The 24,651-nt window shown below is 47.8% G+C and overlaps 7 protein-coding genes across 12 annotated transcripts; 4 read left to right on the top strand and 3 right to left on the bottom strand.

Annotated features, from left to right (window-relative positions):
• Positions 1 to 141: 141 nt before the first annotated feature.
• Positions 142 to 4,480, top strand: atxn3 (ataxin 3). Its single transcript, XM_053845491.1, has 11 exons — positions 142 to 253; positions 1,526 to 1,690; positions 1,792 to 1,836; positions 1,899 to 1,984; positions 2,056 to 2,122; positions 2,191 to 2,278; positions 2,350 to 2,479; positions 2,542 to 2,708; positions 2,817 to 2,946; positions 3,016 to 3,080; positions 3,268 to 4,480. Exons 1-11 carry the CDS (start codon positions 230 to 232, stop codon positions 3,303 to 3,305), a joined length of 1,005 nt encoding a protein of 334 aa, XP_053701466.1. The 5' UTR covers positions 142 to 229; the 3' UTR covers positions 3,306 to 4,480.
• A 105-nt stretch (positions 4,481 to 4,585) lies between these two features.
• LOC128747547 (protein Z-dependent protease inhibitor-like) lies at positions 4,586 to 6,835 on the top strand. 2 transcript variants are annotated; one of them, XM_053845490.1, is made up of 5 exons: positions 4,586 to 4,619; positions 4,832 to 5,422; positions 5,485 to 5,758; positions 5,822 to 5,969; positions 6,042 to 6,835. In XM_053845490.1, the coding sequence occupies exons 2-5, from the start codon at positions 4,846 to 4,848 to the stop codon at positions 6,231 to 6,233; spliced, it is 1,191 nt and encodes a 396-aa protein (XP_053701465.1). In that variant the 5' UTR covers positions 4,586 to 4,619; positions 4,832 to 4,845; the 3' UTR covers positions 6,234 to 6,835. The 2 variants fall into 2 exon arrangements, with proteins under 2 accessions (XP_053701465.1, XP_053701464.1); XM_053845489.1 differs by having other exon boundaries at positions 4,597 to 4,647.
• Positions 6,836 to 6,900: 65 nt separating this feature from the next.
• Positions 6,901 to 10,160, top strand: ddx24 (DEAD (Asp-Glu-Ala-Asp) box helicase 24). Its single transcript, XM_053845487.1, has 8 exons — positions 6,901 to 7,849; positions 7,914 to 8,297; positions 8,360 to 8,513; positions 8,574 to 9,083; positions 9,143 to 9,218; positions 9,286 to 9,474; positions 9,544 to 9,673; positions 9,751 to 10,160. Exons 1-8 carry the CDS (start codon positions 7,051 to 7,053, stop codon positions 10,041 to 10,043), a joined length of 2,535 nt encoding a protein of 844 aa, XP_053701462.1. The 5' UTR covers positions 6,901 to 7,050; the 3' UTR covers positions 10,044 to 10,160.
• LOC128747549 (ubiquitin thioesterase OTUB2-like) lies at positions 10,056 to 11,830 on the bottom strand. 4 transcript variants are annotated; one of them, XM_053845495.1, is made up of 6 exons: positions 11,661 to 11,830; positions 11,476 to 11,556; positions 10,950 to 11,054; positions 10,788 to 10,847; positions 10,422 to 10,613; positions 10,056 to 10,360 (listed from the first exon to the last, which is right to left on the bottom strand). In XM_053845495.1, exons 2-6 carry the CDS (start codon positions 11,554 to 11,556, stop codon positions 10,154 to 10,156), a joined length of 645 nt encoding a protein of 214 aa, XP_053701470.1. In that variant the 5' UTR covers positions 11,661 to 11,830; the 3' UTR covers positions 10,056 to 10,153. The 4 variants fall into 4 exon arrangements, with proteins under 4 accessions (XP_053701470.1, XP_053701469.1, XP_053701468.1 ...); XM_053845494.1 differs by having other exon boundaries at positions 10,788 to 10,872; positions 10,936 to 11,054; positions 11,655 to 11,825; XM_053845493.1 differs by having other exon boundaries at positions 10,788 to 10,872; positions 10,936 to 11,054; positions 11,638 to 11,825.
• A 901-nt stretch (positions 11,831 to 12,731) lies between these two features.
• Positions 12,732 to 15,439, bottom strand: si:ch1073-416d2.4 (coiled-coil domain-containing protein 42 homolog). Its single transcript, XM_053844633.1, has 9 exons — positions 15,094 to 15,439; positions 14,943 to 14,988; positions 14,696 to 14,872; positions 14,471 to 14,628; positions 14,284 to 14,366; positions 14,052 to 14,224; positions 13,226 to 13,336; positions 13,021 to 13,137; positions 12,732 to 12,959 (listed from the first exon to the last, which is right to left on the bottom strand). The coding sequence occupies exons 1-9, from the start codon at positions 15,321 to 15,323 to the stop codon at positions 12,732 to 12,734; spliced, it is 1,323 nt and encodes a 440-aa protein (XP_053700608.1). The 5' UTR covers positions 15,324 to 15,439.
• Positions 15,440 to 16,729: 1,290 nt separating this feature from the next.
• Positions 16,730 to 20,918, top strand: asb2b (ankyrin repeat and SOCS box containing 2b). 2 transcript variants are annotated; one of them, XM_053846057.1, is made up of 8 exons: positions 16,730 to 16,872; positions 17,633 to 17,793; positions 18,486 to 18,641; positions 18,704 to 18,949; positions 19,022 to 19,193; positions 19,257 to 19,824; positions 19,893 to 20,046; positions 20,261 to 20,918. In XM_053846057.1, exons 1-8 carry the CDS (start codon positions 16,787 to 16,789, stop codon positions 20,431 to 20,433), a joined length of 1,716 nt encoding a protein of 571 aa, XP_053702032.1. In that variant the 5' UTR covers positions 16,730 to 16,786; the 3' UTR covers positions 20,434 to 20,918. The 2 variants fall into 2 exon arrangements, with proteins under 2 accessions (XP_053702032.1, XP_053702031.1); XM_053846056.1 differs by lacking the exon at positions 16,730 to 16,872 and adding an exon at positions 17,322 to 17,484.
• Positions 20,112 to 24,651, bottom strand: LOC128747848 (protein FAM181A-like). The gene is made up of 2 exons (XM_053846058.1): positions 24,353 to 24,651; positions 20,112 to 23,282 (listed from the first exon to the last, which is right to left on the bottom strand). The coding sequence occupies exon 2, from the start codon at positions 22,247 to 22,249 to the stop codon at positions 21,557 to 21,559; it is 693 nt and encodes a 230-aa protein (XP_053702033.1). The 5' UTR covers positions 22,250 to 23,282; positions 24,353 to 24,651; the 3' UTR covers positions 20,112 to 21,556.

Here is a 24,651-nt window from a genome sequence, read left to right on the forward strand (position 1 = left end):
GGCCTCTCCAAACGGAGAAGTCAATGTTATATGCAGCTAAAGAGAAATTAACGAGAAATAAAACTGTGTTTGTTTAACTGGCGTCTGTGGTTATTTTCTTGGGAAACTTCCTGCGCGTTTCAAAATAAGCCTGCAGTCTAACATCCCACCAGCGGGAGGCGCTGCTTGCTGTTGTCCTCCTCTCCATGGCGACGATCGCATCCAGTCGTCAGAGTTGACTGAGCTGATCATGGACTCGATATTTCACGAAAAAGTAAGTCACATTTGTATAACACCATCCGAGTGGTTGTGCGACGACGCGTGAACACAACAAACGCCGTGTTTGTTCGGGGAAGTGACGCTCGCTACCGGCTGATGTTGCGCTTTTGGACCGTCACATGCTAATTGTTCCAGAAAGACTTGGACTAAATGCAGTGTTTTGTGTGACTCGTCCTCCGTCACACGTCTTTTATCCACAAACAACCAGCGTGTCTGTGAGACCAGACGAGCGGCGCGCCGTGAGCCTGCGAGCTGAGCTTTTGTTTACGGAAGTTAGCTGTTTGTAGCTTAGCCGCAACCAAACTGTCCGTCACTCCCCAACAAATAACACCGTTCTTTACCAGCCAGTTACATTATAAGCTCCCTCTCCGAAGTTAGCGACGATATTAATGGCATTTAATTCACCCGCTGTAGTCGAACTCTAAAGATGAAAATCAGAATCTGCGTTTCAAACACTTGAATCCGCTTTGAATCGATGGTGATAAGCGATATTGTGGTGTCAGAAATGTCTTAGTGGGTCGACTGTTTTATTTTGTTGATTTAAATTTCCAGGATTTTTATTTATTTTCTATTCATTACTATTCATGATAGAATATCATCAACAAACAAACATTTTTCCACAGTGTTTTAAAAGCATGACCTCATTTAAAATAACTTAAAATTCGTAATAATAAATGCATTGCATAAAATGTGTTTTCACTGTTGTTATAAACATTTTTAATATTTTTGAAATCTGAAAATCAGTCCTATATTATCTAACACGTGAATCCGCTAGTAAACTATGGTGAATAGTGTGCGTCAATGAACGCAGCTAGCTGCAAGAACGTGATATTGTGGTGTTATAAATGTCTTAGTGAGTCGACTCAAGCCTTGATAACTGTCTGCTGCTGTTAGGATTTCCTGATCATTAACTTGAATTCAGCTTCAGACCTTAGTTAACTCCTTCTATCCTCTGCAACCGGACAGTTCTTTGACGCCAACATTAGAAAATAACGTGACTTAAACAGTAGAATTTGCTTTCTAGGCTACTGTTGGTAAAGACTGAAACTTGCTGCATGAAAAACCAGTGCTGCAGCCTGGCTTGGTCGTATCTGAGGCTTTTAGCTAGGAGGGCGTCTGGGCATCTGCAAAACATGGGAAAAAAATGGACGCCTGATTCTCGACCGTAGTGTCCATTGCTTTCATGTTTTGCAGACGCCTTCCTACTGTAGCTAAAAGCCTGCAGTGTCTCCTCCGTCACTGAACTTGTGGTCGCTCCTCTCTGCAGCAAGAAGGCTCTCTGTGCGCTCAACACTGCCTCAACAACCTGCTGCAGGGCGAGTACTTCACGCCAGTCGACCTGTCGTCCATCGCTCACCAGCTAGATGAAGAGGAGAGGATGAGGATGGCGGAGGGGGGCATGGGCAGTGAAGAGTATAGAACCTTCCTACAGGTGAGAAGACGCTCACATACGTGGTGAGCCTTGGAAATGTCCACCATGAAAGGCCCAGGCGCTGATCCTTGCTGAACACCTCCTGTTGTTATTGCTCCTAGCAACCGTCTGGAAACATGGACGACAGCGGATTCTTCTCCATCCAAGTGAGACCGTTGGTAACGCTGGTCCCTCGCGACAGTAACTTGAACTCTGACCTCCTGTCCAGGTCATCAGCAACGCCCTCAGAGTTTGGGGTCTAGAGCTGCTTTTGTTCAACAGCCGGGAGTACCAGAGTCTCAGCATAAACCCCATGTAAGTCTGTTCGCTCTGTCGCCACGGCAACCCCACTGTTGATGGTGTGGGGATCTGTCTGTCTGTCACAGAAACGAGAAGGCTTTCATCTGCAACTACAAGGAGCACTGGTTCACCATTCGCAAGCTGGGACAGCAGGTACCGGGTGTGCGCCCCCCACTGGCCTCACTGAAGTCCTCACCTTATCTTGTGTTTCTCCGTCGCAGTGGTTCAATCTGAACTCTCTCCTGACCGGACCTGAGCTCATTTCCGACACATACTTAGCACTTTTCCTCGCTCAGCTGCAGCAGGAAGGTGGGTGCTGGAGCCTCTGCTGTTGAAGTGGCGCCAGCGTGTTCCCGACTCATGGCCGTGCTTCTCTGCAGGTTACTCCATATTTGTGATCCTGGGGAACCTCCCAGAGTGTGAGGCGGAGCAGATCCTCAACATCATGAGGGTGCAGCAGCAGCAGAGACCCAAACTCATCGGGGAGGACGAGGCCCAGACCAGCTCCGGGTGGGTTTCATCTCTTCTTCCTGGGGTCCAACAGTTGTTGATCAAGTTTCATGCGCCGGCAGGATCCGGTCAGTGCCCCCAGTCCAGTCTGAGGTCGGCTTCGGTGGTGATGGTGAAGTAGCGGACGAGGACGAGGAGCTGAAGAGAGCTCTGGCCCTCAGCAGGCAGGACATCGACGTGGAGGATGAGGAGGCCGATCTTCGCAGGGCCATCCAGCTCAGCATGCAAGGTTGGACCACTAGAGCGCGACATTGTCCTTGTCATGTTTTAGAGTGACACGTAGCCGTCCACATGAACCTCAGAAGCATTTTTAAGCCGCTTGTTTGCTCGGCGACAGGCGCGGTGATGAGTAACGTGTCGTCAGAGGCCGAGGCTCTGAGGTCCAGCCAGCAGCCACTGACCTCAGGTCAGAAGGAATCTCTGAGTGCAGAGGAGCTGAGGCGGAGGAGGCAGGCTTACTTTGACCGGTGCGGCCGCCGGACACGCCCCGTCTGAAGCGAGTGAATGTGAGGGTAAACTTGTTCTCTGTTGTGCAGGCAACAGCAACACGCTCAGCAGAACATTCCACTACCAGCCAGCGCAGCGCCATCTGGAGGCTCGGGTGAGTCTGGAGGAAGCCTGACTAGTAAATAAAAATATCTCTCTATGTATAGCTAAACAACAGCGCCCCAGTGTGGTGAAGAAAGCAACTGCAATTTGCCTCCAAGTTGACTGTCAATATCTCATATTTCTGCGTAAAGAGTCAAATGTTTCGGGTGAGTCTGAGGCAGTTTGTTTCCCCCGTGCAGAGAGCAGCGGCGCCACTAAGGAGCCTGAGGAGAAATGAAGTGGACGTCGCTGAATATTCGTGGACCAGCTGCTCGAAAGGAATCGCCCATGAGGAGCTTGACTCTTCCTGCTTCTTTGCACACGAGAACTAACGCACGGACAGAACGCTGACCCCGGTCACCACCTCTGACCACAGACGGGGGCCAGCAGTGAGTTCGACTCAGCAAGGCAGAAGAAGAAGAAGATGCAGTTTAATCCAAGTTTGCAATTTGCCTTGTTACCGTGGCGCCTTCTATTGTTTGTTTGTTTTTTTACTTTTTCTGTGAGAGCGTTCAGGGCATCAGAACGGTTTTTGATGGCGCAGGAAGCCAATACTCACCAATTTAGACTTCTGATTTCCGACGTAGTGTTTTCCTGTTCCGTCGTAGGGACACGGCAGTGGGCAACAATCACCAAAGTCCTTCGTGTGACTCGGGCCATCCTCAGTCCCGGCTGTGTTAATCCTGTATTTCCCATGTTAGATGTATTTAAATATTCTCCGACAGCACTTCTCCTCCTGTAGTCGTCAACTAGCAAGCGACACTTCACATGGAGCTCGTCTTGTTCTGGTCTGGAAACAACACACGGACATTTTAATTCATTTGTTTTGTGAAGCTGCAAACTTTAAACTGCTGCAACATGAGATGGTTTCTTTTTTTATTCCTGTCAATGTTTCCCACTAACAAACCATTTCCTGGTGTGTGGGTCCGTCGTGCTTGGAGGAAAGTGTTTCTTAAGTAAAGCTTTGTTCACTCTTCCAGACTCTTCTTGCTTGCACTAAAGATCACCAGCTGTCACATGATCCACCAACAATAGCATTGTTTTATTCTGTTCTTTTATTCACAGTGTTTTTGTAATGAACTTGTTAAGCAATATAAAAATAAAATAACATTCTTGTCATATATATGTTGCAAAAACAACGTTCTTGTAATGTATGTTGTTACATTCATTCATATAACAATTTTATTTACTTTTATCCGCTTTTATTTTCCTCACAAAACCAGCAGTTCCGTTTTGGAGTTGAAGCTGCTCAAGCAAATTAACCTGGTGTGGTTCACATATTCACCACTAGGACCCGTGCTGTTTCCAAGAGACGTAAGTTATAAACGTACATGACATTTCGCTTGACTAGTCCAGATTTAACTCCCATCTCCACATGGTCATAAGGGAAATGGAGCTGGTCTCAGCTACTTGCCGACTCAGACAAAGTGACTTGTTTTTGTTTGTTGTCAATAAAGACGTAGGTGTTGTGACGTTTCCTCCTGGTTAATGTGTAACACTCCACACACTTGCACTTTGTTTCACCAAATATCGTGTCTCTGCGAGAGAACTGGTACGTATGAAGATGGATCTGTATTCAGGTGTGATTTATCTATACATGTCCTTTGAATGTCTCCAGACTGAGATGAAAGGACAGTCTAATCTAAGGCTTGTCGTCTGTTAGCGCTTGTGTTTTTCCATCCAAGATAACTTGTGTGCTCTTTGTTAACCAGTGTTATGATGACACAGCACGTAATCCCTTCTGTGTATATGTTTCGGTACCAGACGTCCGATCCAAGATGGCGGTGATGCTGCTGCTGCTGGCTTGCGTCTTCTCTCTCGCCCACCTCCATGACGCCCAACACACCCCCAACACCACCATCCAGGACCTGGCCTTCAGAAACATGGACTTCGCCATGAACCTATACCGCAGGATCTCCTCCTACCACGACAAGAACGTCTTCTTCTCCCCGCTCAGTGTGTCCACCAGCTTCGCCGCTCTCTCCGCCGGCGCCGGCGGCAAGACCAGGCGGGAAATCCTCGCTGGCCTGAACCTGCATCTGGAGCAGCCAGACTTGATGCCTGAGCTGTTCCGCCAGCTGCAGGAGAACATCACGCGGAATGGAAGCCTGGGGATGGACCAGGACATGGCAATGTTCCTGAAGGAGAGCTTCAGCGTGGAGCAGAGCTTCCAGCAGCACATGAAGACCTTCTTCGCCGCCGAGGTCATGAGCCTCAATTTCTCAGACTCGCAGGAGAGCGTCCGCCTCATCAACCACTTCATCCAGCAGAAGACGGACGGCAGAGTGAAGGAGATGCTGTCAGAGGTCGACCCGCTGACCCAGCTCATGCTAGTCAGCACCATCTTCTTCCAGGGTGAGTCCTCGGTAGCTCTTCTATTCTGCTGTGAGAATCACTCCTCCAACTCTCCTCCACAGGGCGATGGCAGAAGCCTTTTAACCCCAAGTTCACTGAGAAGAAGCAGTTCCACATCGACAGCTACAACATCGTGGACGTCCCCATGATGCTCTTGGAGGATAAGTTCTACAACATGGAGGACAATGTCCTGGGAGCCAGGGTGCTGAAGCTGCCCTACCAGGAGGGTGTGTCCATGCTTGTTCTGCTGCCCAACAAGGGGGTGGACTACACAGTCATCGACGACGAGATCAACGCCCAGAGGTTCCTGGGTTGGATCCAGAAGCTTGAGAAATTGTGAGTATAAAACTAGTTTGAGGTGAAGGTCGGAGCTGGAGACTAAGCTGTTCACCTTCACAGCAAACTGGAGGTCCAGATGCCCAAGTTCGTGCTGGAGCAGTCGTACCTGCTGCATGACCTCCTCCCAGAGCTGGGCATCAGCAGTGTCTTCAGTGACGCAGCGAATCTGACAAAGATCTACAAGGACGGAGGAGTCAAAGTGTCAGAGGTTAGTTAGCTGAGGAACTGAGGTCTGTGTGACCTGCGACTCCATTCAACATCGTGGCTCATCCCTCCTCAGGTTCTTCACAAAGCCATGATCGAGGTGGACGAGTCGGGGACCACGGCCGCCGCTGCCACCACAGTGGGCGTCACCCTCTTCTCTCTCCCCATGATCTTCAGCGTCAACAGGCCGTTCTTCTTCTTCATATACCACGAGGACACAAACTCTCTGCTGTTCATGGGACGAGTCATCGATCCCACCAAGAAGTAGCACCGTCAAGCAGAACTTTTGTCTTCTGGAAACGGGAAATGCATATTAATTTTATAAGAAAGGAAAGTATTTTGTTTTGTCGCCACTTTCAGGTGGAACTCAAGTTGCAAATAAAAGCAAAAAAATGTATTGCATCACCGTAATACCCAACAATATTTTATAGCTTCATAACCATTCATAAAGTTGTTGACTATTTCCACATTTTATTTAATAAAAAAACAATAACGAATTTACGTTGAATGATTTTAACAAGTTTACTTGTTCGAACAATTTAAAAACGAATTGAAAAAAAAAACCCAATAATAATCAGGACGATAAAGAAATGTCTTGCTCCCATAATAAAAATAAATGCTCTACATTATATCACATACAAATAGTTTAGATCTATGCCAAAACATAAATATAAATGAGATTTAGAAATAAAAACAACGACAGACCGTGGGTGCATCAGGAAAAACTGTCCGTGTGAAAACAACAAACTATAGTTCCTAGTGATTTGACTTTTTAATTCAAAACGGAATATACAACTTTTGTGTTTGACTATTTAATGAACAGGGACATATGAACTTTTTATACCAATATTTTGACTCAAACCGAACTTGATATTGATTGTTGCATTGCTTTGCTAATAAAGTTTGTCCAAACCACGTGATCAATCCCTACCGTCATGGCGGCGCCCTCGTACATGTGGCGCTCCGTCTGAGAGTGTTGTCATCGTGTGATTCAGTGTAAAACCTTCGTCAGACGAAGCCAAGACACGCGGAGAAGATATTCACCAAATATCGTAGCATTTTTTGACGCCACACTTGGAGCCAAGATGAAGATGAAGATGAAGATGAAGAATAGAGGGCAAGGGAAGCTGCTCAACAAGAGCATCAAAGTCCGAGGTCAGTGGAAAGCTGTGGACTTGGATCCGAGTCTGTTTTCAGAGGAAGGTTTGGAGGGTCTCGTCTGCTTCGAGGAGCTCACCAGCTACCGGCTGGTGGACTCAGAAAAGGCCGCGTCGCAAGCAGCCAAGATGCTGCAGAAGGAGAAGATGGCGAAGAAGAGAAAAGCCTCTGAGGAAGGTGAAGGTGAAGGTGTGGAGGAAAGTAGCACCCCAGAGCCAGCCAAGAAGAAGGCCAAAAAGAAGAAGAAAAAGAAGGCACCTGTGGAGGATAAATCTGAGGAGACACCGGACATGACACAGGAGCCGAATAAGGTCGAGGAAAATGTGATGCAGGACGAGATCAAGGTTCAGCAAGATGTGATGCAGGAGGAGAACAAAGTTGAGCAAGATGCCTTGAGTTCAGAACCAAAACAATTGAAAAAGAAGAATAAAAAGCAGCAGAAGAGGAAAGAGAAGATGGAGATAGAGAAGGCGTCTGGTGTTGCCGATCCAGGAACTGAAAATAAGGAGGCCGTACCAAAGAAGAAGCAGCTGAAGAACTGGACGGAAGCTGGCCTCGATGTGTCTCAAAACTGTGACGTGAGCGCGTGGACTGATCTGTTCGTTCCAGCAGAGGTTCTGAAAGCGCTGAGCAGTTTGGGTTTCAGTGCTCCGACTCCCATCCAAGCCCTGGTTCTTCCTGCAGCCATCCGAGACAGACTGGACATCCTGGGAGCCGCAGAGACAGGTGAGGTCTGCGGGTGTTTGACGTTGTTTGAATCCTAATGCGGAAATGGTTTGGTGTCCAACAGGAAGTGGAAAGACTTTGGCGTATGGGATTCCCATGATCCACAGCATCCTGGAGTGGAAGAGCAGTGGAAAACAACAAGAGAGAGAAGACGAAGAGCCGCAGAAGGTGGAGAGTTTGTACCTTCCTGATGCAGGTTTTGATAAAGAAGAAGAAGAGGAGGAAGAAGAAGAGGAGGTGCCAGAGCTTACTGCGGCGGAGGAGCAGGGTGATGAAGATGAGCTGCGTGGCTGCGTCCCACTGATCGAGAATGCAGTGTTTGGGTTTGAGGGGGGAATCAGCGCCCCCTCTGATGACAGTCAGCCACTGCTGGGTTTGGTCTTGACTCCAACTAGAGAACTGGCTGTGCAGGTGAAACACCACATCGACGCTGTTGCCAAGTTCGCAGGTGAGTCCAGTGCTGGAGAGCTGTGATTGGTCCAGCCATGCTCACACGTCTGTGGTCACCAGGCGTCAGGACGGCCATCGTTGTGGGCGGGATGTCCCTGCTGAAGCAGAGGAGGATATTGAAGAGACGACCAGAGATCGTCATCGCCACCCCGGGACGATTGTGGGACCTCATCAGGGAGCAGCACCCGCATCTGCAGAACCTTCGCCAGCTCCGGTACGCCTCCGTCTTGGTGCTTCTGTGAGATTGAGGCTGAAGTCCGGCTCTGACTTTCAGGTGTCTGGTCATCGACGAGGCCGACCGCATGGTGGAGCGCGGCCACTTTGCCGAGCTGGAGAACCTGCTGGAGTTGCTCAACACGACCTACTTTAACCCCAGCAGACAGAGCTTCGTGTTCTCGGCCACCCTCACCATGGCCCCCGTTCTACCGTCCCGCGTCCTGCAGAAGAAGAGGAACCCGGAGAAGCGCGACAAGGTGGCCCTGCTCATGGAGAAGGTGGGCATCAAGTCCAAGCCCAAGATCGTGGACCTTACCAGGAAGGAGGCCACGGCGGAAACCCTGCTGGAGACGCTGATCCACTGCCAGAAGGATGAGAAGGACTTCTTCCTCTACTACTTCCTGCTGCAGTACCCGGGCCGCACCATGGTGTTCGCCAACAGCATCGAGTGCATCAAAAGACTCAACTCGCTGCTGATCATCCTGGACTGCAACCCCATGCCGCTGCACGCCAACATGCACCAGAAGCAGCGGCTGAAGAACCTGGAGCGCTTTGCCGACCGGCAGAGGTGAGGCCGGACTCTCCGTCCATCGCTGGCCTCGGCTAAATTGCTTCTTGTTGTCACAGCTGCGTTTTGCTCACGACGGACGTGGCTGCCAGAGGGCTGGACATCCCCAACGTGCAGTACGTCATCCATTACCAGGTCCGCCACCTCTCTCCTGAGCGCACTTTTTTTAAAGCAGACTCTCACTAGTCCTCATGACTCGCAGGTTCCCCGGACGTCAGAAACCTACGTCCACCGCAGCGGCCGTACAGCAAGAGCCAGCAAAGAAGGACTGAGCCTCATGATGGTCGGGCCTGAAGATATGATCAACTTCAAGAAGATCTACAAAACTCTCGGGAAGGACGACGACCTACCGCTGTTCCCCGTGGAGACCAAATATATGGAGGCCATCAAGGTGAGCTCTGCTGCCATCCAGTGGCTAGTGTAATGAGAAAGTTCCTAAAACCCACTCGGATCCCTGCAGGAACGGGTCAACTTGGCCCGTCAGATTGAGAAGATCGAGTTCTACAACAGCCGACAGAAGCAGCACGATTCCTGGTTCAAGCACGCAGCTGAAGCCATGGAGGTGGACCTGGACGAGGACCTGCTCATGGGTGAGTCACGCAGAGCATCTGACCCGCAGCATTCCAGACTTGACGTCTCAAACATGACCTCTGCTGTCTGCCTGCAGGAGGGTCGTCCCAGGATGACGAGGACCGCCAGCAGAAGAAGATGGTGAAGTCCATGAAGAAGCACCTGAAGTCCCTGACCTCTCAGCCCGTCTTTAAGAACATCATCAAGACCAAGTACCCCACCCAGATGGGACACCTCCCGCTGCCTCACGTGCTCCAGTGTGGGGATCAGAGCGCCATCAGCAGGGTGTCGGAGCAGCAGCAGAAGCACATCTTGAAGAAGAACAATCAATCGCAGTCCAAGAAGAAGAGGAAGAATAAGAAGAGACAAAAGCAGCAGCAGCAAGAGTGATGTTTTAAAATAGTGTATTTAAGAAACAGAATGTTGTTTATGGTGATCAAGTTTGACATAAAAACAAGCCTTTTTGGAGTCTTTACTCAGTGTTTGTGTCCAGAGAGAGGTCAGGTGGGGGATTTCGGGTAGAGGATGTTGTAGTGGGACGTCTGGTAGAGGAGGTGCAGGGCCGGCTGACCGTCCTCTGGGACGCAGTGGTGGAGCAGCTTCTGCCCGCCGGCCTCCATGGACACGATGTGGATGCAGAAGTCCAGCGCCTGTGTGAGCGCCAGGATGTCCACGTGGTCGCACGTCATCGCCATGACCTCCACCTCCTGAAGGAGGCGTGACACGGTTACACAGCCCCGGGTGACCCACCCGACCCGCCGTGCTCACCTGTCGGCAGTAGACCTGGAGGCTGGGAGCCTCCACGAAGTTGCAGAAGTCGTCGGCGTGGTTCTGCAGGTGAGCTGACGTCAGCAGCCGCAGGAACTGGACCACGCTGTCCGAGGTCTTCTTGTCGTTGAAGAGCTGGAACAGAACCGCTTCCTGTCGGTCGGTCTGGCACTGCTCCACCACGTGGACCAGCTGAGTGGAGATTTTCAAGTCAACCAAGTGCTACAGCAGAATGAAGTCTAAAGTCACACCAGGAGGAAGGGAACTCAAAGTAGCAGAACGGTCTGCCTCAAGGAAGTTGGCGAAAGTGAGCTGAGCCAGAAGGCAAGTTATACAAACTCAGAAAACAAGAGAGATATTATTTACGGTGTTGAGGTGCTTTTTGAAAGAGCTTTCTTCGAAACCGGCCAGCAACAAGGTGGCAGCGCTGCAGACGATTCTGTCTTTGAACCTGGGGATGAAGTGGGTCAACAAAGCCGGTAATGGTTTCTCAGATGGACAGTTGACATGGTACCTCTGCAGCGCTCTGCTGTCATGCAGGATGGACTCCAGGTAGGCGAAGCAGCAGGCTCGGTAGAAACAGTTGCCGTCTCCTCGCACACGTCGCAGCGACGAAAACTGCTGCCTCAGCTCCTTCAAACATCAGCAGGTGAGCCTGGATGTGTCAGTCTGCTGACTGTCACACTGCATATTCAGTCAATGCTGCCTGAAGTGCTACAACATTCATGGTCTTTGAGCTTTTTTAACAGTATTTTGGATCCTATAGTGTTTATGTACACCATAATCAATAATACAATTCCACTTTTCATTGCAGTATTAGTTTAAGTATTTGACCAAGGTTATCTTATGGTATTACAGTAGTATATAGTCAGTTTATATATTCATTAAAATAATAATAAAAAAATAATAATAATCGAATCTCTGAAATGTTGATGGAATTCTGGGACTGAACATGCTAATGTATTATTTAACAACGACAACTTATTGGATTTTAATTTAAATTAAAAAAAAACTATTTTTTTTGTATTGCTTTTTGTTTTGTTTTGATTCCTACATCGTATTTGGCGGCCAGTTTGTCAGCTTGGAAAACCGTGGAGACATCTTCCGTGGGTGTGATCAGTCCGTCGGCCTCCATCTGTCCACGAAATACATACAAGAAGAATATTTCCAGTTAGGAGACAATCGGATCATTCTCGGTGTCGTGGTGACAGTTTACAGAGAGCGGATGTTTACGTATACCACGTGTTTCTCTCTTAAAGGGACAGTAGCGATGGTCCTACTGCGCAGGCGTGAGTGTCGACGGCGTTTCGATTCAAATAAAAATAATTCTAATTCAGGAACGTTGTGGAATGTGTGTATATTTGATGGCTTAACCCCGGGGTGTTTTAAAATACTAGATCGAGACGTATTTCTCCAACTAATATGCTATTGTCGTTAGCATAGATGTAGCATAATAAAGCTAAAATCTCCGGTTATTATTTCATGTTGCTGAGCGCTTGTTTGTGAGTGATGACGTCATTGACCTACCTCCTTTGATCACTCTTGTATTTAATCGGCGACTTTGGAGCAGAGAACCATTTGGAGCGGGAGGACGATATAAGAATCAGTGAAATATAAATGAAAATGACAATAATAAAAAAAATTAATTACTACGCAATAAATACATAAAAGAAATGTAAAATAAAATATACATGTTGACACAAATGGGTAAAATTATTTAAATGAAGATTTTAAATTCTGAATTATGATTTTTTGTGCTTCTTGTTTGGTGGAATATTTAAGGGAATTGAAGGTTTGTAGTGTTTCAGTCTAGAAAGCAATTGAGGAAAGGGACCTGTGATCATATTTAGATTTATAGATGTGGAACTTGGCTGAGATTATGATGAAAATAATGATAGAATAAGATGCAGGTAGATACTCTTCATATAAACCAAAAACAACATTCTTCCAAAATAGTTAAAAATGAGTTATTACGTTGTTATTAATGAAGTCACAGATCTCCTGACAGAAAATCTTCACAACAGGAGGATTTACAAAAATGACAAGTGGTGTTGAAATCGTTTCTGAATAGAGTCTTTGCTCAAATTGATTTTGGAAGAGATTTCCTTCACTATAAACAATAAACTTCACACTAACTTGTTGTTCTTTGAGTCATTTTTTTTAACATATCCTACCAGCAAGTGCATTTACTTTCATTAGCAGAGTTGGGTGCAGCCACACATACCTGGACCAACTGGTTCATAATCGGGTTTATTGTATTTAAAATTGAACAGTTTTCTGGGGAACAGTTTCTCTAAACTCTGTTCATCCTCAGTGATGAAGTTTATTGCTGATGTCGCTGTCGTCCTGAGGCAGGCGGCTCGAGGCGTCGCTCCTCTTGCTGACCTTACTGGGGCTTTTGCTGAGCGTCCTGCTGCTGATGCTCTTCACGGACGTCCTCTTGTCTGCCAGACCCGCCCTACTGCTGGTGGTGGCGGAGGCCGACGCCATCAGCCTCCTCGCCCTCTTCTCTGTGTCTCTGGTGTCAAGGATGAACTCCTGCAATCACACCCGCGTGTCACCATATGACTGAAGGTGACGCCGTAAGTTTGCTGGCTACCTTGACCATATCCATCATGGTTGGCACCGCCATGTTCTGCAAAGGTCCAAACGCAGGCAGGGAACACTGCTCGGCAAGGTTGGTGGCGGCGAGAAGCAGACTTCCAGATGCCTCCACCTGAGAGAAGAGCAGCCATTTCCCATGACCTTCCACCTTCAGGTGTCTGTTGACTAGTCCAGATGAGAGAAAAGATTGACTTCTTCACCTTCCTTCGGGACTGTCCTCCCTCGATCAGCAGGTCTCCCTCCGCCTGTTTGTTCATCTCTTGCAGGCTCTCAAGTTCACTCTGGAGCTCTGACAGTTCTTTGTTGACCCTCTGTGAAGACACATCATAAGCTGTTTTGTTTTTTTAGGGGTGGGATTTGATTGGAAATTAATCTAATTAATTAGAAAATTTGTGATTAATTAATCTTAATTAATCGCAATTTAATGGTATAAGAATATTTGCCTCAAGAAGCCATATTTTTCAATTTGAGTTTGGTATATTACTGAATCAAATGATGGACCCATACATCCATTTAAACAACAAAATATAGTTTATTTTGCATCAGTTTGACAATAGCACAATAAACCACGATGGTGGCTATATTCAAGTTTTTATTATTTTTCACCTTATTTAAACTAAAGCTCTTTTAATGTCTTGAAAATATTTGTATAATAATTCCAATGTTATAAGAATGTCAAGTCCATTCAAAGTGGTGGAAACCCTGGTCAATGTGTAGCGAAAAACCTCCCTGAACAAAAGCAAACAGATGCTTTTGTTTGCTTTTGTTCAGGGAGGATTCCTCCATGTTTGATGTTGTTGTTCTCATCCTAGCTGCCACGTGTCTTGTGCATCAGTGGGATCAGTGGACCAGGAACTCCTGGACTGACAAAGGTTCCCTGTGGTCTGGAGAGCAAACTGTTAAATTGAATTAAATTAATAATAAATAATGATATTTTACCACATATCGTAATTAACTCGTTGAAGTCCCACCACTTTTTTTTATACACTTTAACTGTCTAATATACTTGTGGTGCTGGTACCACACCAGTGTTCTGACGACGTGCTGCTGCTTCATGGCCTGCAGCTGCCGTTGGCTGAGCTCCGCCTCCACCTCCAGACGCTCCAGACCCCGCCGCAGCTCCTGGTGCGTGATGGACAGCGTCTCGTGGCGGCGGATGATGGGCCTCACCGGGTCGTCCGAGTCGGCGTCCAGGTGAGCTACAACCAAGAGGGCGGTCGGTGATGCAGCAGGTGGGAAACAGCAGAGGTGAACTCACCACTGGGCAGAAGATCCACCGTCCTCATCAGATAGTCCTCATAGATTTTGTACCTTGACATTCTCTCCATCAGTTTGCTCTTCCTGTGGATTCAGGTGAAGTCGGTTTAGGCTCAGACAGAGATTTTAACCTGAAATACAAACGTTCCCTCGCTCTATTCTGTGTTTACCTTATGAAAACACCTCACCTGGCCTGTAGGTGTCGCAGCTGCTTCGTCAGCGCTTCAATCTCGCCCTGCCGGAGCGAGTTCTGCGCCTGCGCAGCCTCGTACTTCTCGACGGCTCTCAGCCTCTTTGCCTCGTTCTCTGCCACGAACCTGAGGAACTTCCGGGCCCTCTCTTGAGTCTGCGGCACAAACAATGTGCCGTCAGTGGCAGCGTGAGCGCGCGGCGCCGTCAGCTATGAGACGCACCTCCTGGAGCTGAACCTCCACCTCAGCGCGTCTCTCGACCAGAACTTGAAGGCGATCGTTGAACTCTTGTCTTCTGACGCTCAGCAGCGCGTTTACTTCGTCCACCTCCGACTGCTTCTTCAGAATTAAAGTCCTCTTGAGGGTGTGAACGCCCGCCTCCAGAACTCTGCCTGGTAGCTACGGGAAAGTAAAGAATCAGGTCAAAAGGCCGGAAAACCGTACAGGAAGAGGAAGGAAAACCTCTCACCTGAGCGACCACTGGGATGTGGACAACATCGTCCTCGCTCCTGTTTCTGAAATGTCACATGCGTTAACATAACAACTAACCATCAACGTAGAACTACATAAGTGGCGAGTGAACCACGACGTCCCAAAACATTCCGGTGAACCAGACCCACCGAATATCGTCCGGCTGCGTCACGAAAACATTCCTGAGCCTCTGCTCCACCTGGAGCTTCAGCCGAGGATCCAGTTTGTCCAGATAAGGGAGAGAGGGAACCATCGTGTCGATTATCTCCGGCTGTTTCTCCCGTTGATTTGTGTCTGTGTTGTCCAGGGAACCGCAGGGAAGCGGACCGGGATGTTCGCCGGGATCGTTGCTGCGTTGCCTGGCGACACGACGCTCCATAGACGATCTTTGTTGCAAAGATGAAAGAAGCAAGAGCTATCACTCTGTTCTCACCGCCATGTCCGTCCGACCACATGAACAACAACATGTGTCCTAAGACAAAGTTCCGCTAAATATGTCGCGATATTGATTTTTCAAAACACAACAGATCATGTTAAGTGGTATTTATTTACTGAGTCGTCCAGGTTCCACTGAGTTTTAAAATCGTTTTACCACATTTACATGCAGTTATTTTTAAAACATTAAATTGTCTATATATATTTTGAGCGATTTTTTAAACGTGTTTTTCAGTGCCATTTTTTTCCATAAAAATAAAATAAATTATTATTAACCATTCATCTTATTCACGTTTTTCTGAATTTTTTTAATTTAATTTACTATTAATCAGAGTATGTTTTTGTTCAACCATTGTGGAGATTAATCACAATACATACACACAATACATTCTGTATTTATTTATTGAATCAAATTAATGTAAATATTATGTAATATATAACATGTAATATGTAATGTTTCACTTCTTTTGGATGAGGCTATTCTTTATTTCTTAATTTAACAGTTATTACTCGTTCTTATTTAGTTTAGTATTATCTCCACCTGTTTTTTTTTCCAAGCTCATGTCACATTTATTTAAAAAATGTTGTTTCTCAAGTTTATAATTTCACATTACCTGGCTCAGGCTCTGACGTCTTTTGGGGCTTTGTTGTGCAAAAACCAGTTCCTCTTTACATTTTTCAGTAAATTAGTCTGAAGAGGAGTGTGTTACGTTGTGCGTCTGCCTTCCAAAAGCAGAAGTTTTTCTTTTGAAATCTTCGATTCACCGCTTCAGTCAAAACTTCTGAATGGTGAGTGCACATCTCTTAAATAACCTCTCTGGATTCTTTCAAATATTTTGTTGCTAATATTGTCATGATATTTGTTTATGTTGTTACAAGTGATTTATTCAGTTTTGTAGCAACTTTCCCTTCTGAGCGACTGAGACCAACCCAGTGATTTGAGTAAGAGAAGTTAAGGGTTTGAGTTGAATTTCTCTGACATCAGTGTAGCCAAAATAGTCCTGTTACATCTGTCCCTCCAGGATTCACTTGAAAGTGCTGTCACTTGTTTTCATTATTGTGAGACCCAGTGGCAAGCAGTAGGGGTCATGACCTCTGTTCAAAACATGGATAGACCCAGATCTGCTCCCTCACTGGCTGGACCGTGCAGGTAGATGATGTGGAGCTGAACTCTCCACACAGGACGTACTGTCGCAGCAGCAGGAGAATCAGACCCAAACGTGGGTCTGCATGCCCTTAAAAGGCCTCGTCTCCTGGGCTGCTGCTCACTGAAGTGCAGCTCTCTCATTTCAGCGATTGTTCCATCCGCTCCATTGGGCTTCACATCTGCTTTGGTGCTGATGTTTAGCTTTGTCGTCGACAGCTCTCGGGGTGGAGAAGGAGACCTGCGGCTGGCGACCTTCTGAGATGATCACAGTCCACAGAGGAGCGACTCTCTACCAGAGGTTGAATGTGGAGCCCAAAGTTCGGGGGGCAATTCTCCCCACGGCATGGTGAGTTCCTCCCTGCTGCGGAGATCTCTGTCCATTTTCACTGCCTGATCTGAGGTCGAGTCGTGGGGGTAACACTCTAGGAAAACAGGCAGAGACTCCAAGTGTCTCGCCAGCGACTTCAAAAGTTGTATCTTGTTCACATGTGAGGGGACTTGGGAACAACGTTTTATAGGGGAGCTAGTGGGCTTCAGGGAGAGGAAATTCTGGGCCTCTTACTCTCTTCAGCTGCCCCCACGACCTCAGTTAAACAGGATCATGTCCGTTTTGGTCACTTGTCGTTCATATACATTACTGGCAGGCCGCGTGTGTATGATTGTGTGTGTGTGTGTAGTCACAAGTGCGTTATCAGGACTGACGCGCTCTGCATCACCACATGACACCGACTGACTTATATGGTCGAGGCGTCACCAGCTGCTCCACAATAACGTCCCAAAATAATCAGAGCAGCCGGGAGCCGCGGAGACACACACAAGCGTCGGACACACAGACACGCGCACACACAGACCCGATGACCAAATTCTCCTACTCCGAGTATTTATCGCAGTTTCGTAACGCGGGAAATAAATGTGGTCAGACGGAGTCGCGACTGAGAGACGACGATGGAGGCGGCGAGTAAGTGTGTGTGTGTGTGTGTGTGTTGTGAGTCACGCTCAGGTCAACAGTGCACAGTGTGCGCGTCTAATATTGGGAGCAATAACAAAAGAATACATCATCTCCAGTGATAAAACACGGTCTGTCTGACGTCATTGGCTCTGTCCAGGGACGGTGACCCGGCGGTCGCTGCCGTCAGGAGCGGAGACTTGGCGGCCGTCCAGCGGCTGCTGCCTCACCGCCTGACGAGGGAGAACAAAGATGGGTGGATCCTCCTGCACGACGCTGCTTTCTGCGGACAAAGCGAGTGTCTGAAGAGTCTGCTGGCAGGTGACCGACCCTCGAATAAGCTTTTAGGAACATGGCTATATATTCGCGTCATAAATGGAAGCCTTGTTTTTATGGTGGATGTTTGAAGCTCACAATCCAGATGACTGTGAATGGGCAGCCAGTGATGTTAAGCCTGACGTGATGCAGTTTATTTAGAATTTATAGGTAAAAATACAATATTTTAACACCCAAAACATCCTTTCTGGCGAGCTGAATTAAATCGATGAAAGTGAAAATTATATTGTAAATTTATTCGGAAAATAATTTACTTTCCTGAATGTTATCTTTTTTCAGATTTATTTCTTTTTATTTAAGTATATTTTTAAAAATTATGAAGGAAAAAATGTCATTTAATTATGATTTTAAGTTGATATTTTTCTGCAGTTGGCTCAGCGTTCCCTGCAGACGAGTTTTTGTTCATAATAGTTTTTTTTCTTTAAATTCATCCAGTAATCTCTGCCGTTTTTCTCGGAAATTCACAATAATGGACTTGTGAATGACGTAACCCAAGGATTAGTTTAATAATTTAATAGAGAAATTCTGGAAATACATTTTTTTTAAGAATGATACAGAGAAAATTCATATATGAAATCCACCACAGACTCAGAGTAGAGCGCCCCCTGCTTCAGATTGAACAATGTGGTATACTATGAGGCATATTATGAACCTAAATCTAACATCTCTGTCTGCAGCTCAGCCAAGCTCCGTGGACAAGAGGACCCTCCAGGAGCAGACCCCGCTTCTCTTGGCCGTGTCATGTGGTCACTTGTCATGTGCCCGGGTCCTCCTAGAGGCCGGCGCCGACCCGGACATCAGCAACAAGAACAAAGAAACGCCTCTATACAAAGGTGACGCTCCCGTTCGAACCCGGTCACGTGACCTGCTCCTCAGCAACGTTGTGTTCCCTCAGCGTGCGCGTCAGAGAATGCAGACATGGTGGACCTCCTACTCTCGTTCGGGGCCTCGGTGAACCAGAGGTGCTGTCAGGGGTGGACGGCTCTTCATGAAGCCGTCTCCAGGAACAACACCGAAATCTGCGAGGTTCTGATCCGAGGTGGCGCCGATGTGAATCCGGCCAACACCTACAGCGTCACGCCTCTGATCACAGCGGCGCGTCGAGGACACATGGGGGCGCTGAAGTACCTGATCGGAAAAGGTTAACACTGAAATGTTAAACTATAAACAGCAGACATTAATAGTTCAATGTATTTGTCTTGTTTATGTCCAGGAGCTGACGTCAACTTGCAGACATGCGATGGCGTCACCGCGCTGCATGAGGCCGCCAAACATGGACACCAGGAAGTGGTGGCCGAGCTGCTGAGGAACAACGCTGACGCTAACACTGCCACTGACGGGGGATTCCTGCCGCTACACGTGGCAGCGCAGCACGGTCACCACCAGTAGGTGCTGTTTTCACTCTTGTCCGGTGCTGGTATGACGCCTGACTGGATCTGTGTGGACAGGATCGTGTCCCAGCTGGTCCCCGTGACGAGTCGGACCAGACTTCGGCACAGCTGCGTCACCCCTCTTCACCTCGCCGCGGAACACGACAGCCGCACGGCGGCAGCTGTTCTGCTGAAGACCGGGTCGGATGTCAACGTCAGCCTGGCCCACCACAGCTCCCTCCAGTACACTGACCGACGGCGGACGCCACTCAGTTTCGCCGCCGCCAATGGCAATGCAGAGATGGTGGACCTGCTGCTGGACGCCGGGGCCCTACTGACCCTTGACCCGGTCAGTCCTCTGCTCCTGGCGGTGCGTCGGGGCTGCCTCAGAACGGTGACCCGACTGCTGGAGCGCGAGGCAGACGTGAACGTCAGGGTCTTGACTCACAACACCACGTTCCCAGCTGCCATCGCTCTGTGCGCCGACAATCCTCCGCTGCTGCAGCGCCTCCTAGCGTACAGCTGCGACGCTCGCTCCTGCTTCACGTGCAGATACGGCACCAAACCTCACCCAGAGAAAGGCCATGAAAACCCTCACAACATCCTACCTCCAAACACAAGCCGGTCCACAGATGAACCCACTCAGGTGAGCCTGCTCCTCCTCCTGTACAATCCTTGTTCACAGCTGAATCACGAGTCATTGCCTCTGCTCAGTTTTGCGAGTGGATCTCGTCGCCAGCCGTGAGCAAACGCGCCGGCCCAGTCCTCGACCTGCTGCTGGACCACGTGGACCAGGTTCAGCCATGTAGCAGACTCACTCAGGTCCTGAGTGCCCGAGAAGACTGGGCAGCGGTTCTGAACAAGACAAGTGAGTAGTTTCATCAAGGTTTGGGTCTGGCGTCCCTCAGGGCTCGAGACTTGGACCTTTTTAATGAGTTTATTTCAGCATGCCACTAGACTCCTCAACTTCTCTTTTATTTTATTTAGTCATTTGTTTTAAGTTTATTTATTGTTCTTTTTTCATCAGCAAATGTGTGACTCATTTTAGTTCACGGCGTCATGTTTCTGTGTTGCGTCCACAGCATCTCCTCGCCCACTGCTCCACCTCAGCAGGATAACAGTCCGGCGTCAGGTGGGGCGTCACAGACGCCTCCTCAGCCTCCCACTGCCCGACAGACTCATCCGCTACCTCACCTTCTCTGATCTCCAAAGTGACACCGACGTCACAGACGCAAATAGCTCCTTCTTTTTTTAGCCGCTTCAAAGCTGGCGTGTGTCCACTTGATCTATTTATAAGAGGCCTGATGTGAAGTCCGTTTGTTCCGCGGCACCGCACCAAACCGTGGAAATAAACCTGGAGAGTAGGAATCCATCCTCTTTGACGCTGACCCACATTCTATTCTGATGATTCTAAAAGTAGAAATCTTTAGCTTCGTTCACACCCACAAACTCAGAGTAGTCAGAGACACGGACGCGTTCACACACGCACAATAATCTGACTCAGGTCGGCTTTTATAAAGGGAGTCATAATGTTACAGCCGCTGTGATTATCCATTTAACAGATTTCATTTGATAATACTTTTTGAACAATTGTTGACTTCAAATTTCAGTATTTCATTTTTACTTTTTTCATTTTGACATTTTAATCTCAGAATATTTGACATTTGATCTTGTTGCTCATTTTAATGTATATATTTCCCAGTTTCTTTACTTTTATTTTTTATTTGATATATTGGTATTTGGTGCACTTTTGTCTCAGAATGTAATACATTTCAGATTTTGTTTATTTTAAATATAAAATCTAAATGTTAAGCAGTTTAAAATTCATTTTATATCGCTCATGCGCTTTTTTTAATCTGATGTAAAAGTTACATCTATTGAGTTTTTTTCTTTTATTTCTGCTCATTAGTCCTTCATTTTGGAGTATTGAAAAAAGTATAACCTTAAAGCTTTTAAGTGAAATTCATAGCCTAGTTATTACTGCCATTGTTGTTATTAGAAATGTCTTGTTCCAATATGTTCCAGGTCGGGCGCTGATGCTAGTGCAGATATATCACTCAGGTTAGCTTAGCATGCAAAGTTACTCCATGGTTTCAAGACAAACAAACATCCTCAGGTTATAAAAGGTTTATTTATTCGACATCTTGGAAGAAGAATTAACTGGAGGTCAACAGAAAACCGAAGAGCAGCACAGCAGCAGTTCCTGGAAATTAACTTTTTCCAAACATTCTCCAAAACCTCCAGGTGACATTATCAGGAACTATGAATTGGCAGCTGTTCGCATGAATCCAAACTCACCGCTGCTTTGTTAATGTGGCCATTCAAGTATGGAACATCCTGTAAGTGCTGAGAGGAACCTTGGGGACGGATTCCGTCAATCAAATGAATCCAAACACGCTGAAGATCGGAGACGGGACGGCGGGTTTGGTTGGAATCGGTTTGACGACAACGTGCGTGTGAATCCTCTGTCCGTAGGAATGTTCCGGTCGCTCTGCCAGAGTACTGGCCGACTTGCCCCACAGTCCCAGCGCGGGATGCGGGACCAGGATGTGGCTGTGGAGCAGGGGGTGTCCCTGGTACTGCAGGGGACAGCAGGCGCAGATGCTCAGGCAGTGGTGGCCGCTCACGTCCACCTTCATCTCCACCAGATTCTCAGACGGTGTCAACTTCCGTCCGTCGTCATAGCGAATTTCAGATTTACTTCTCTTCAGTTCTGACTCTGGATTTGCAGAAGGAAGTTTGGGTTCCTCCCAAAAGGATGCCGGCAGCTGGCGCTTTCTCATGGGCACCTGTTCCACGTCTGTGTCCTCCCGAAACCCAGCGGTGCCCCTCTCCAGTGCCCTCCCGTTCTGTTGGATGCCTCCGATCGGTTTTCCGCACCCGTACTCCGTGGCCCGGTGACACTTCGGAACTCGGGAGTACCTTTGCGAAAATCGCTTGAGCTGCTTCTGGAGGTACTTCCGATGATCCACGGAGCGGCGGCACGGAGCGGACTTGTCCAGCGCCGCCTTGATGTCGCTGGAGGCCAGGTTGACAAAATTGAGCAGAGTTTTAACCTCGCTGTCGGCCATGACGCCCGGAGTGTCGTGACAAGATCCAGTTTTTAAATCCAGCCTGGGGTGAATCCTCACATCGTCGCCCCTGGAAACTCGCCGCTCTCCTCACTTGGAGTCCGGACCTCCTCAGTCCAGCAGCAACCTTGCACAGGACCACTTCAACCAGTTGAATGAATATAAACTCCTTGTAGTTACGGCTCTTTCCTTGAACCAATCAGCGACCCCAGACCTCTTACAAAGCACCCCAATCAGCTTCCAAGCACCACGGTATCGGATTCTTCCCCACCGCAAATTGTTGTCATGGAGATCCGCCTTAAAAATCCACTGGAGGAAAAAGCCCTGCTCCCACTTGTTTGTCGGCAAAATGATGACAAGAGCATACGAGTCCAGGATCCTCCAAAAGCCTCCCAATTCTGCGACTTCCCTGTTGTTTATTTGTAGTTTTTCATGCTAGAGCGGGTTGTTGAGGAGGGGGATCTGAGAGTGCATAACCATGGAAAGGGGCTTGAATGCTCAAGAATCTTGTCTTTCTGTTTGCCCCCTCAATCGAGCGACACAAAGGCTGAATTACTCATTCAAACCTCACGGGACAAAGGCGACGGAGCTGGATAGCACTCCTGCATTTGTAGTCAAACATTTAGAGACTTAAATCGAGTCGTCGTGAGGGAGAAAGAGTGGGACAAAGCCCATAGAATCGCCATCAGCAAACATTTTCCTGTGTCATATTATGGGGTCTCCATGGCTCCCTCTGGACGACGGACAATAGCACAAGTTTGCACACTCGAATACTGTCACCCTGCCAACCGCAACAAGGGCCCAAAACAGGACAATCCCCCCGGAGGACTCGGCAGGGGAAGGTCGCAATAGAGCCGGGGAAGGGGGGAAACTTGTGAAATGCTAATTGAGCTTCATCCCCTTATTGAAGTGGAGAAGAGCACCTTTCCCTTTCAGTGGCCGCAGCACTGGACGGAGATGTGAGGAGCTTCACCTCCGGCCTGAAACGGCCCCTCTTCTCGCCGGCGGGGTGTTTCTGTGGAGGCCCATTTATCTGCGGGGAAGTGCAGACGACATGATTTATGGTCCCTTTCAGTCCGACCTGGGGTCGTCTGAGGAGAGCGGGTCCCTCTGCGACGGTCTATCGGAGCATCCCTGTTGTCGTGCGAAGCCTCTGGAACTCCATTGTGCCACTCGCTCATCTGTCCCTTCAAGCTTTGTGTGCAATTAACAATAGAGACCCCCGGCCCCCCCTCCAGAGACCCTCACGCCTGTCACCTCACTCCTGAGCTCTGAGAGAAAGAGGAAGCCGGAATCTATAAATCCCCCCTCAGTGTTGCTCCGCAGGGTGCGGACAGGTGGAATCCACCGCAGAGGAGGCTCCGGAACCAGCAGCTGGATCAACACCGACTCATCTCCCTCCACTCTGACAGTACTACAGCAAGCAACATTACTACGGCACATATTGATCCAGCCACTACAGCTCCAGCTAGAAACGCTGCTCCACGTGCTACTGCACCTGCGCCCGACGAATAATGTTTACTTCATCTAAATCGTTTAGGATTTTTTTTTTATACAGATGTACATTGACCGGTAAAACTATCCTAATGCTGCAACTACTAATACTGCTCTTTCTCTTACTACTATTACTAACATCACTGCTAACAATACTAATGTTTATCCAGCAACTGATATCGCTACATACGCTGTTTACGACTTATACCACTCTTGCTACTTACCTTATGACCAATACTTCTATTACTGGTGATACTTCTTCAATTTCAACTACTCCTCCTACTGCAAATACTACCATTTCTATTCATACCACTGTTACATTTTCTATTACTGCTGCCACTGCAACTGATATACAGTTAGTACTACTTGACTGTGACTGTCACCACTACTTATCCTGGTACTACTTTGTCATTGCCAGTAAGACCAGTCTCTGCTACATATATTTCTCTAACTATGGCAGATGATATGACTAAATATCTATCCTATTACTTACACTTCTGTTGCCAGTACATGAGCCTTACTACCTGTGGGCAACTGTTCTCCTTTTTTAACTCGTATAACTGCTTCAACAACCAGTTCATGGCTGCTACTACTACCACACCAACTTACCACAGCTCTTTAGTAGCATCTGTTCCACAAGTTGGACTTGTGTCGCTGCAACTACTGCTATCACAAGTACAACTGCTTTCTACGATGCTTCCGCTTCTGATAATACACCAGAAACTGTATCTATATCTGACACTTCCAGTGCTGTTGCCGTCACTCCTACTTCTATTAACAACTATTTGCCATCACTAGAATTACTGCAGTGATTTGTAGTAGAAATCTAGAGCACGAGGTACAGAAGCAAATCCTTGAGGAACCGACGTCATCAGACCGCGACCGACCTCAGCGTCAACAAATAAAAC

This window comes from Synchiropus splendidus, chromosome 16 (assembly GCF_027744825.2).
Source record: "Synchiropus splendidus isolate RoL2022-P1 chromosome 16, RoL_Sspl_1.0, whole genome shotgun sequence".
NCBI lineage: Eukaryota > Metazoa > Chordata > Actinopteri > Syngnathiformes > Callionymidae > Synchiropus > Synchiropus splendidus.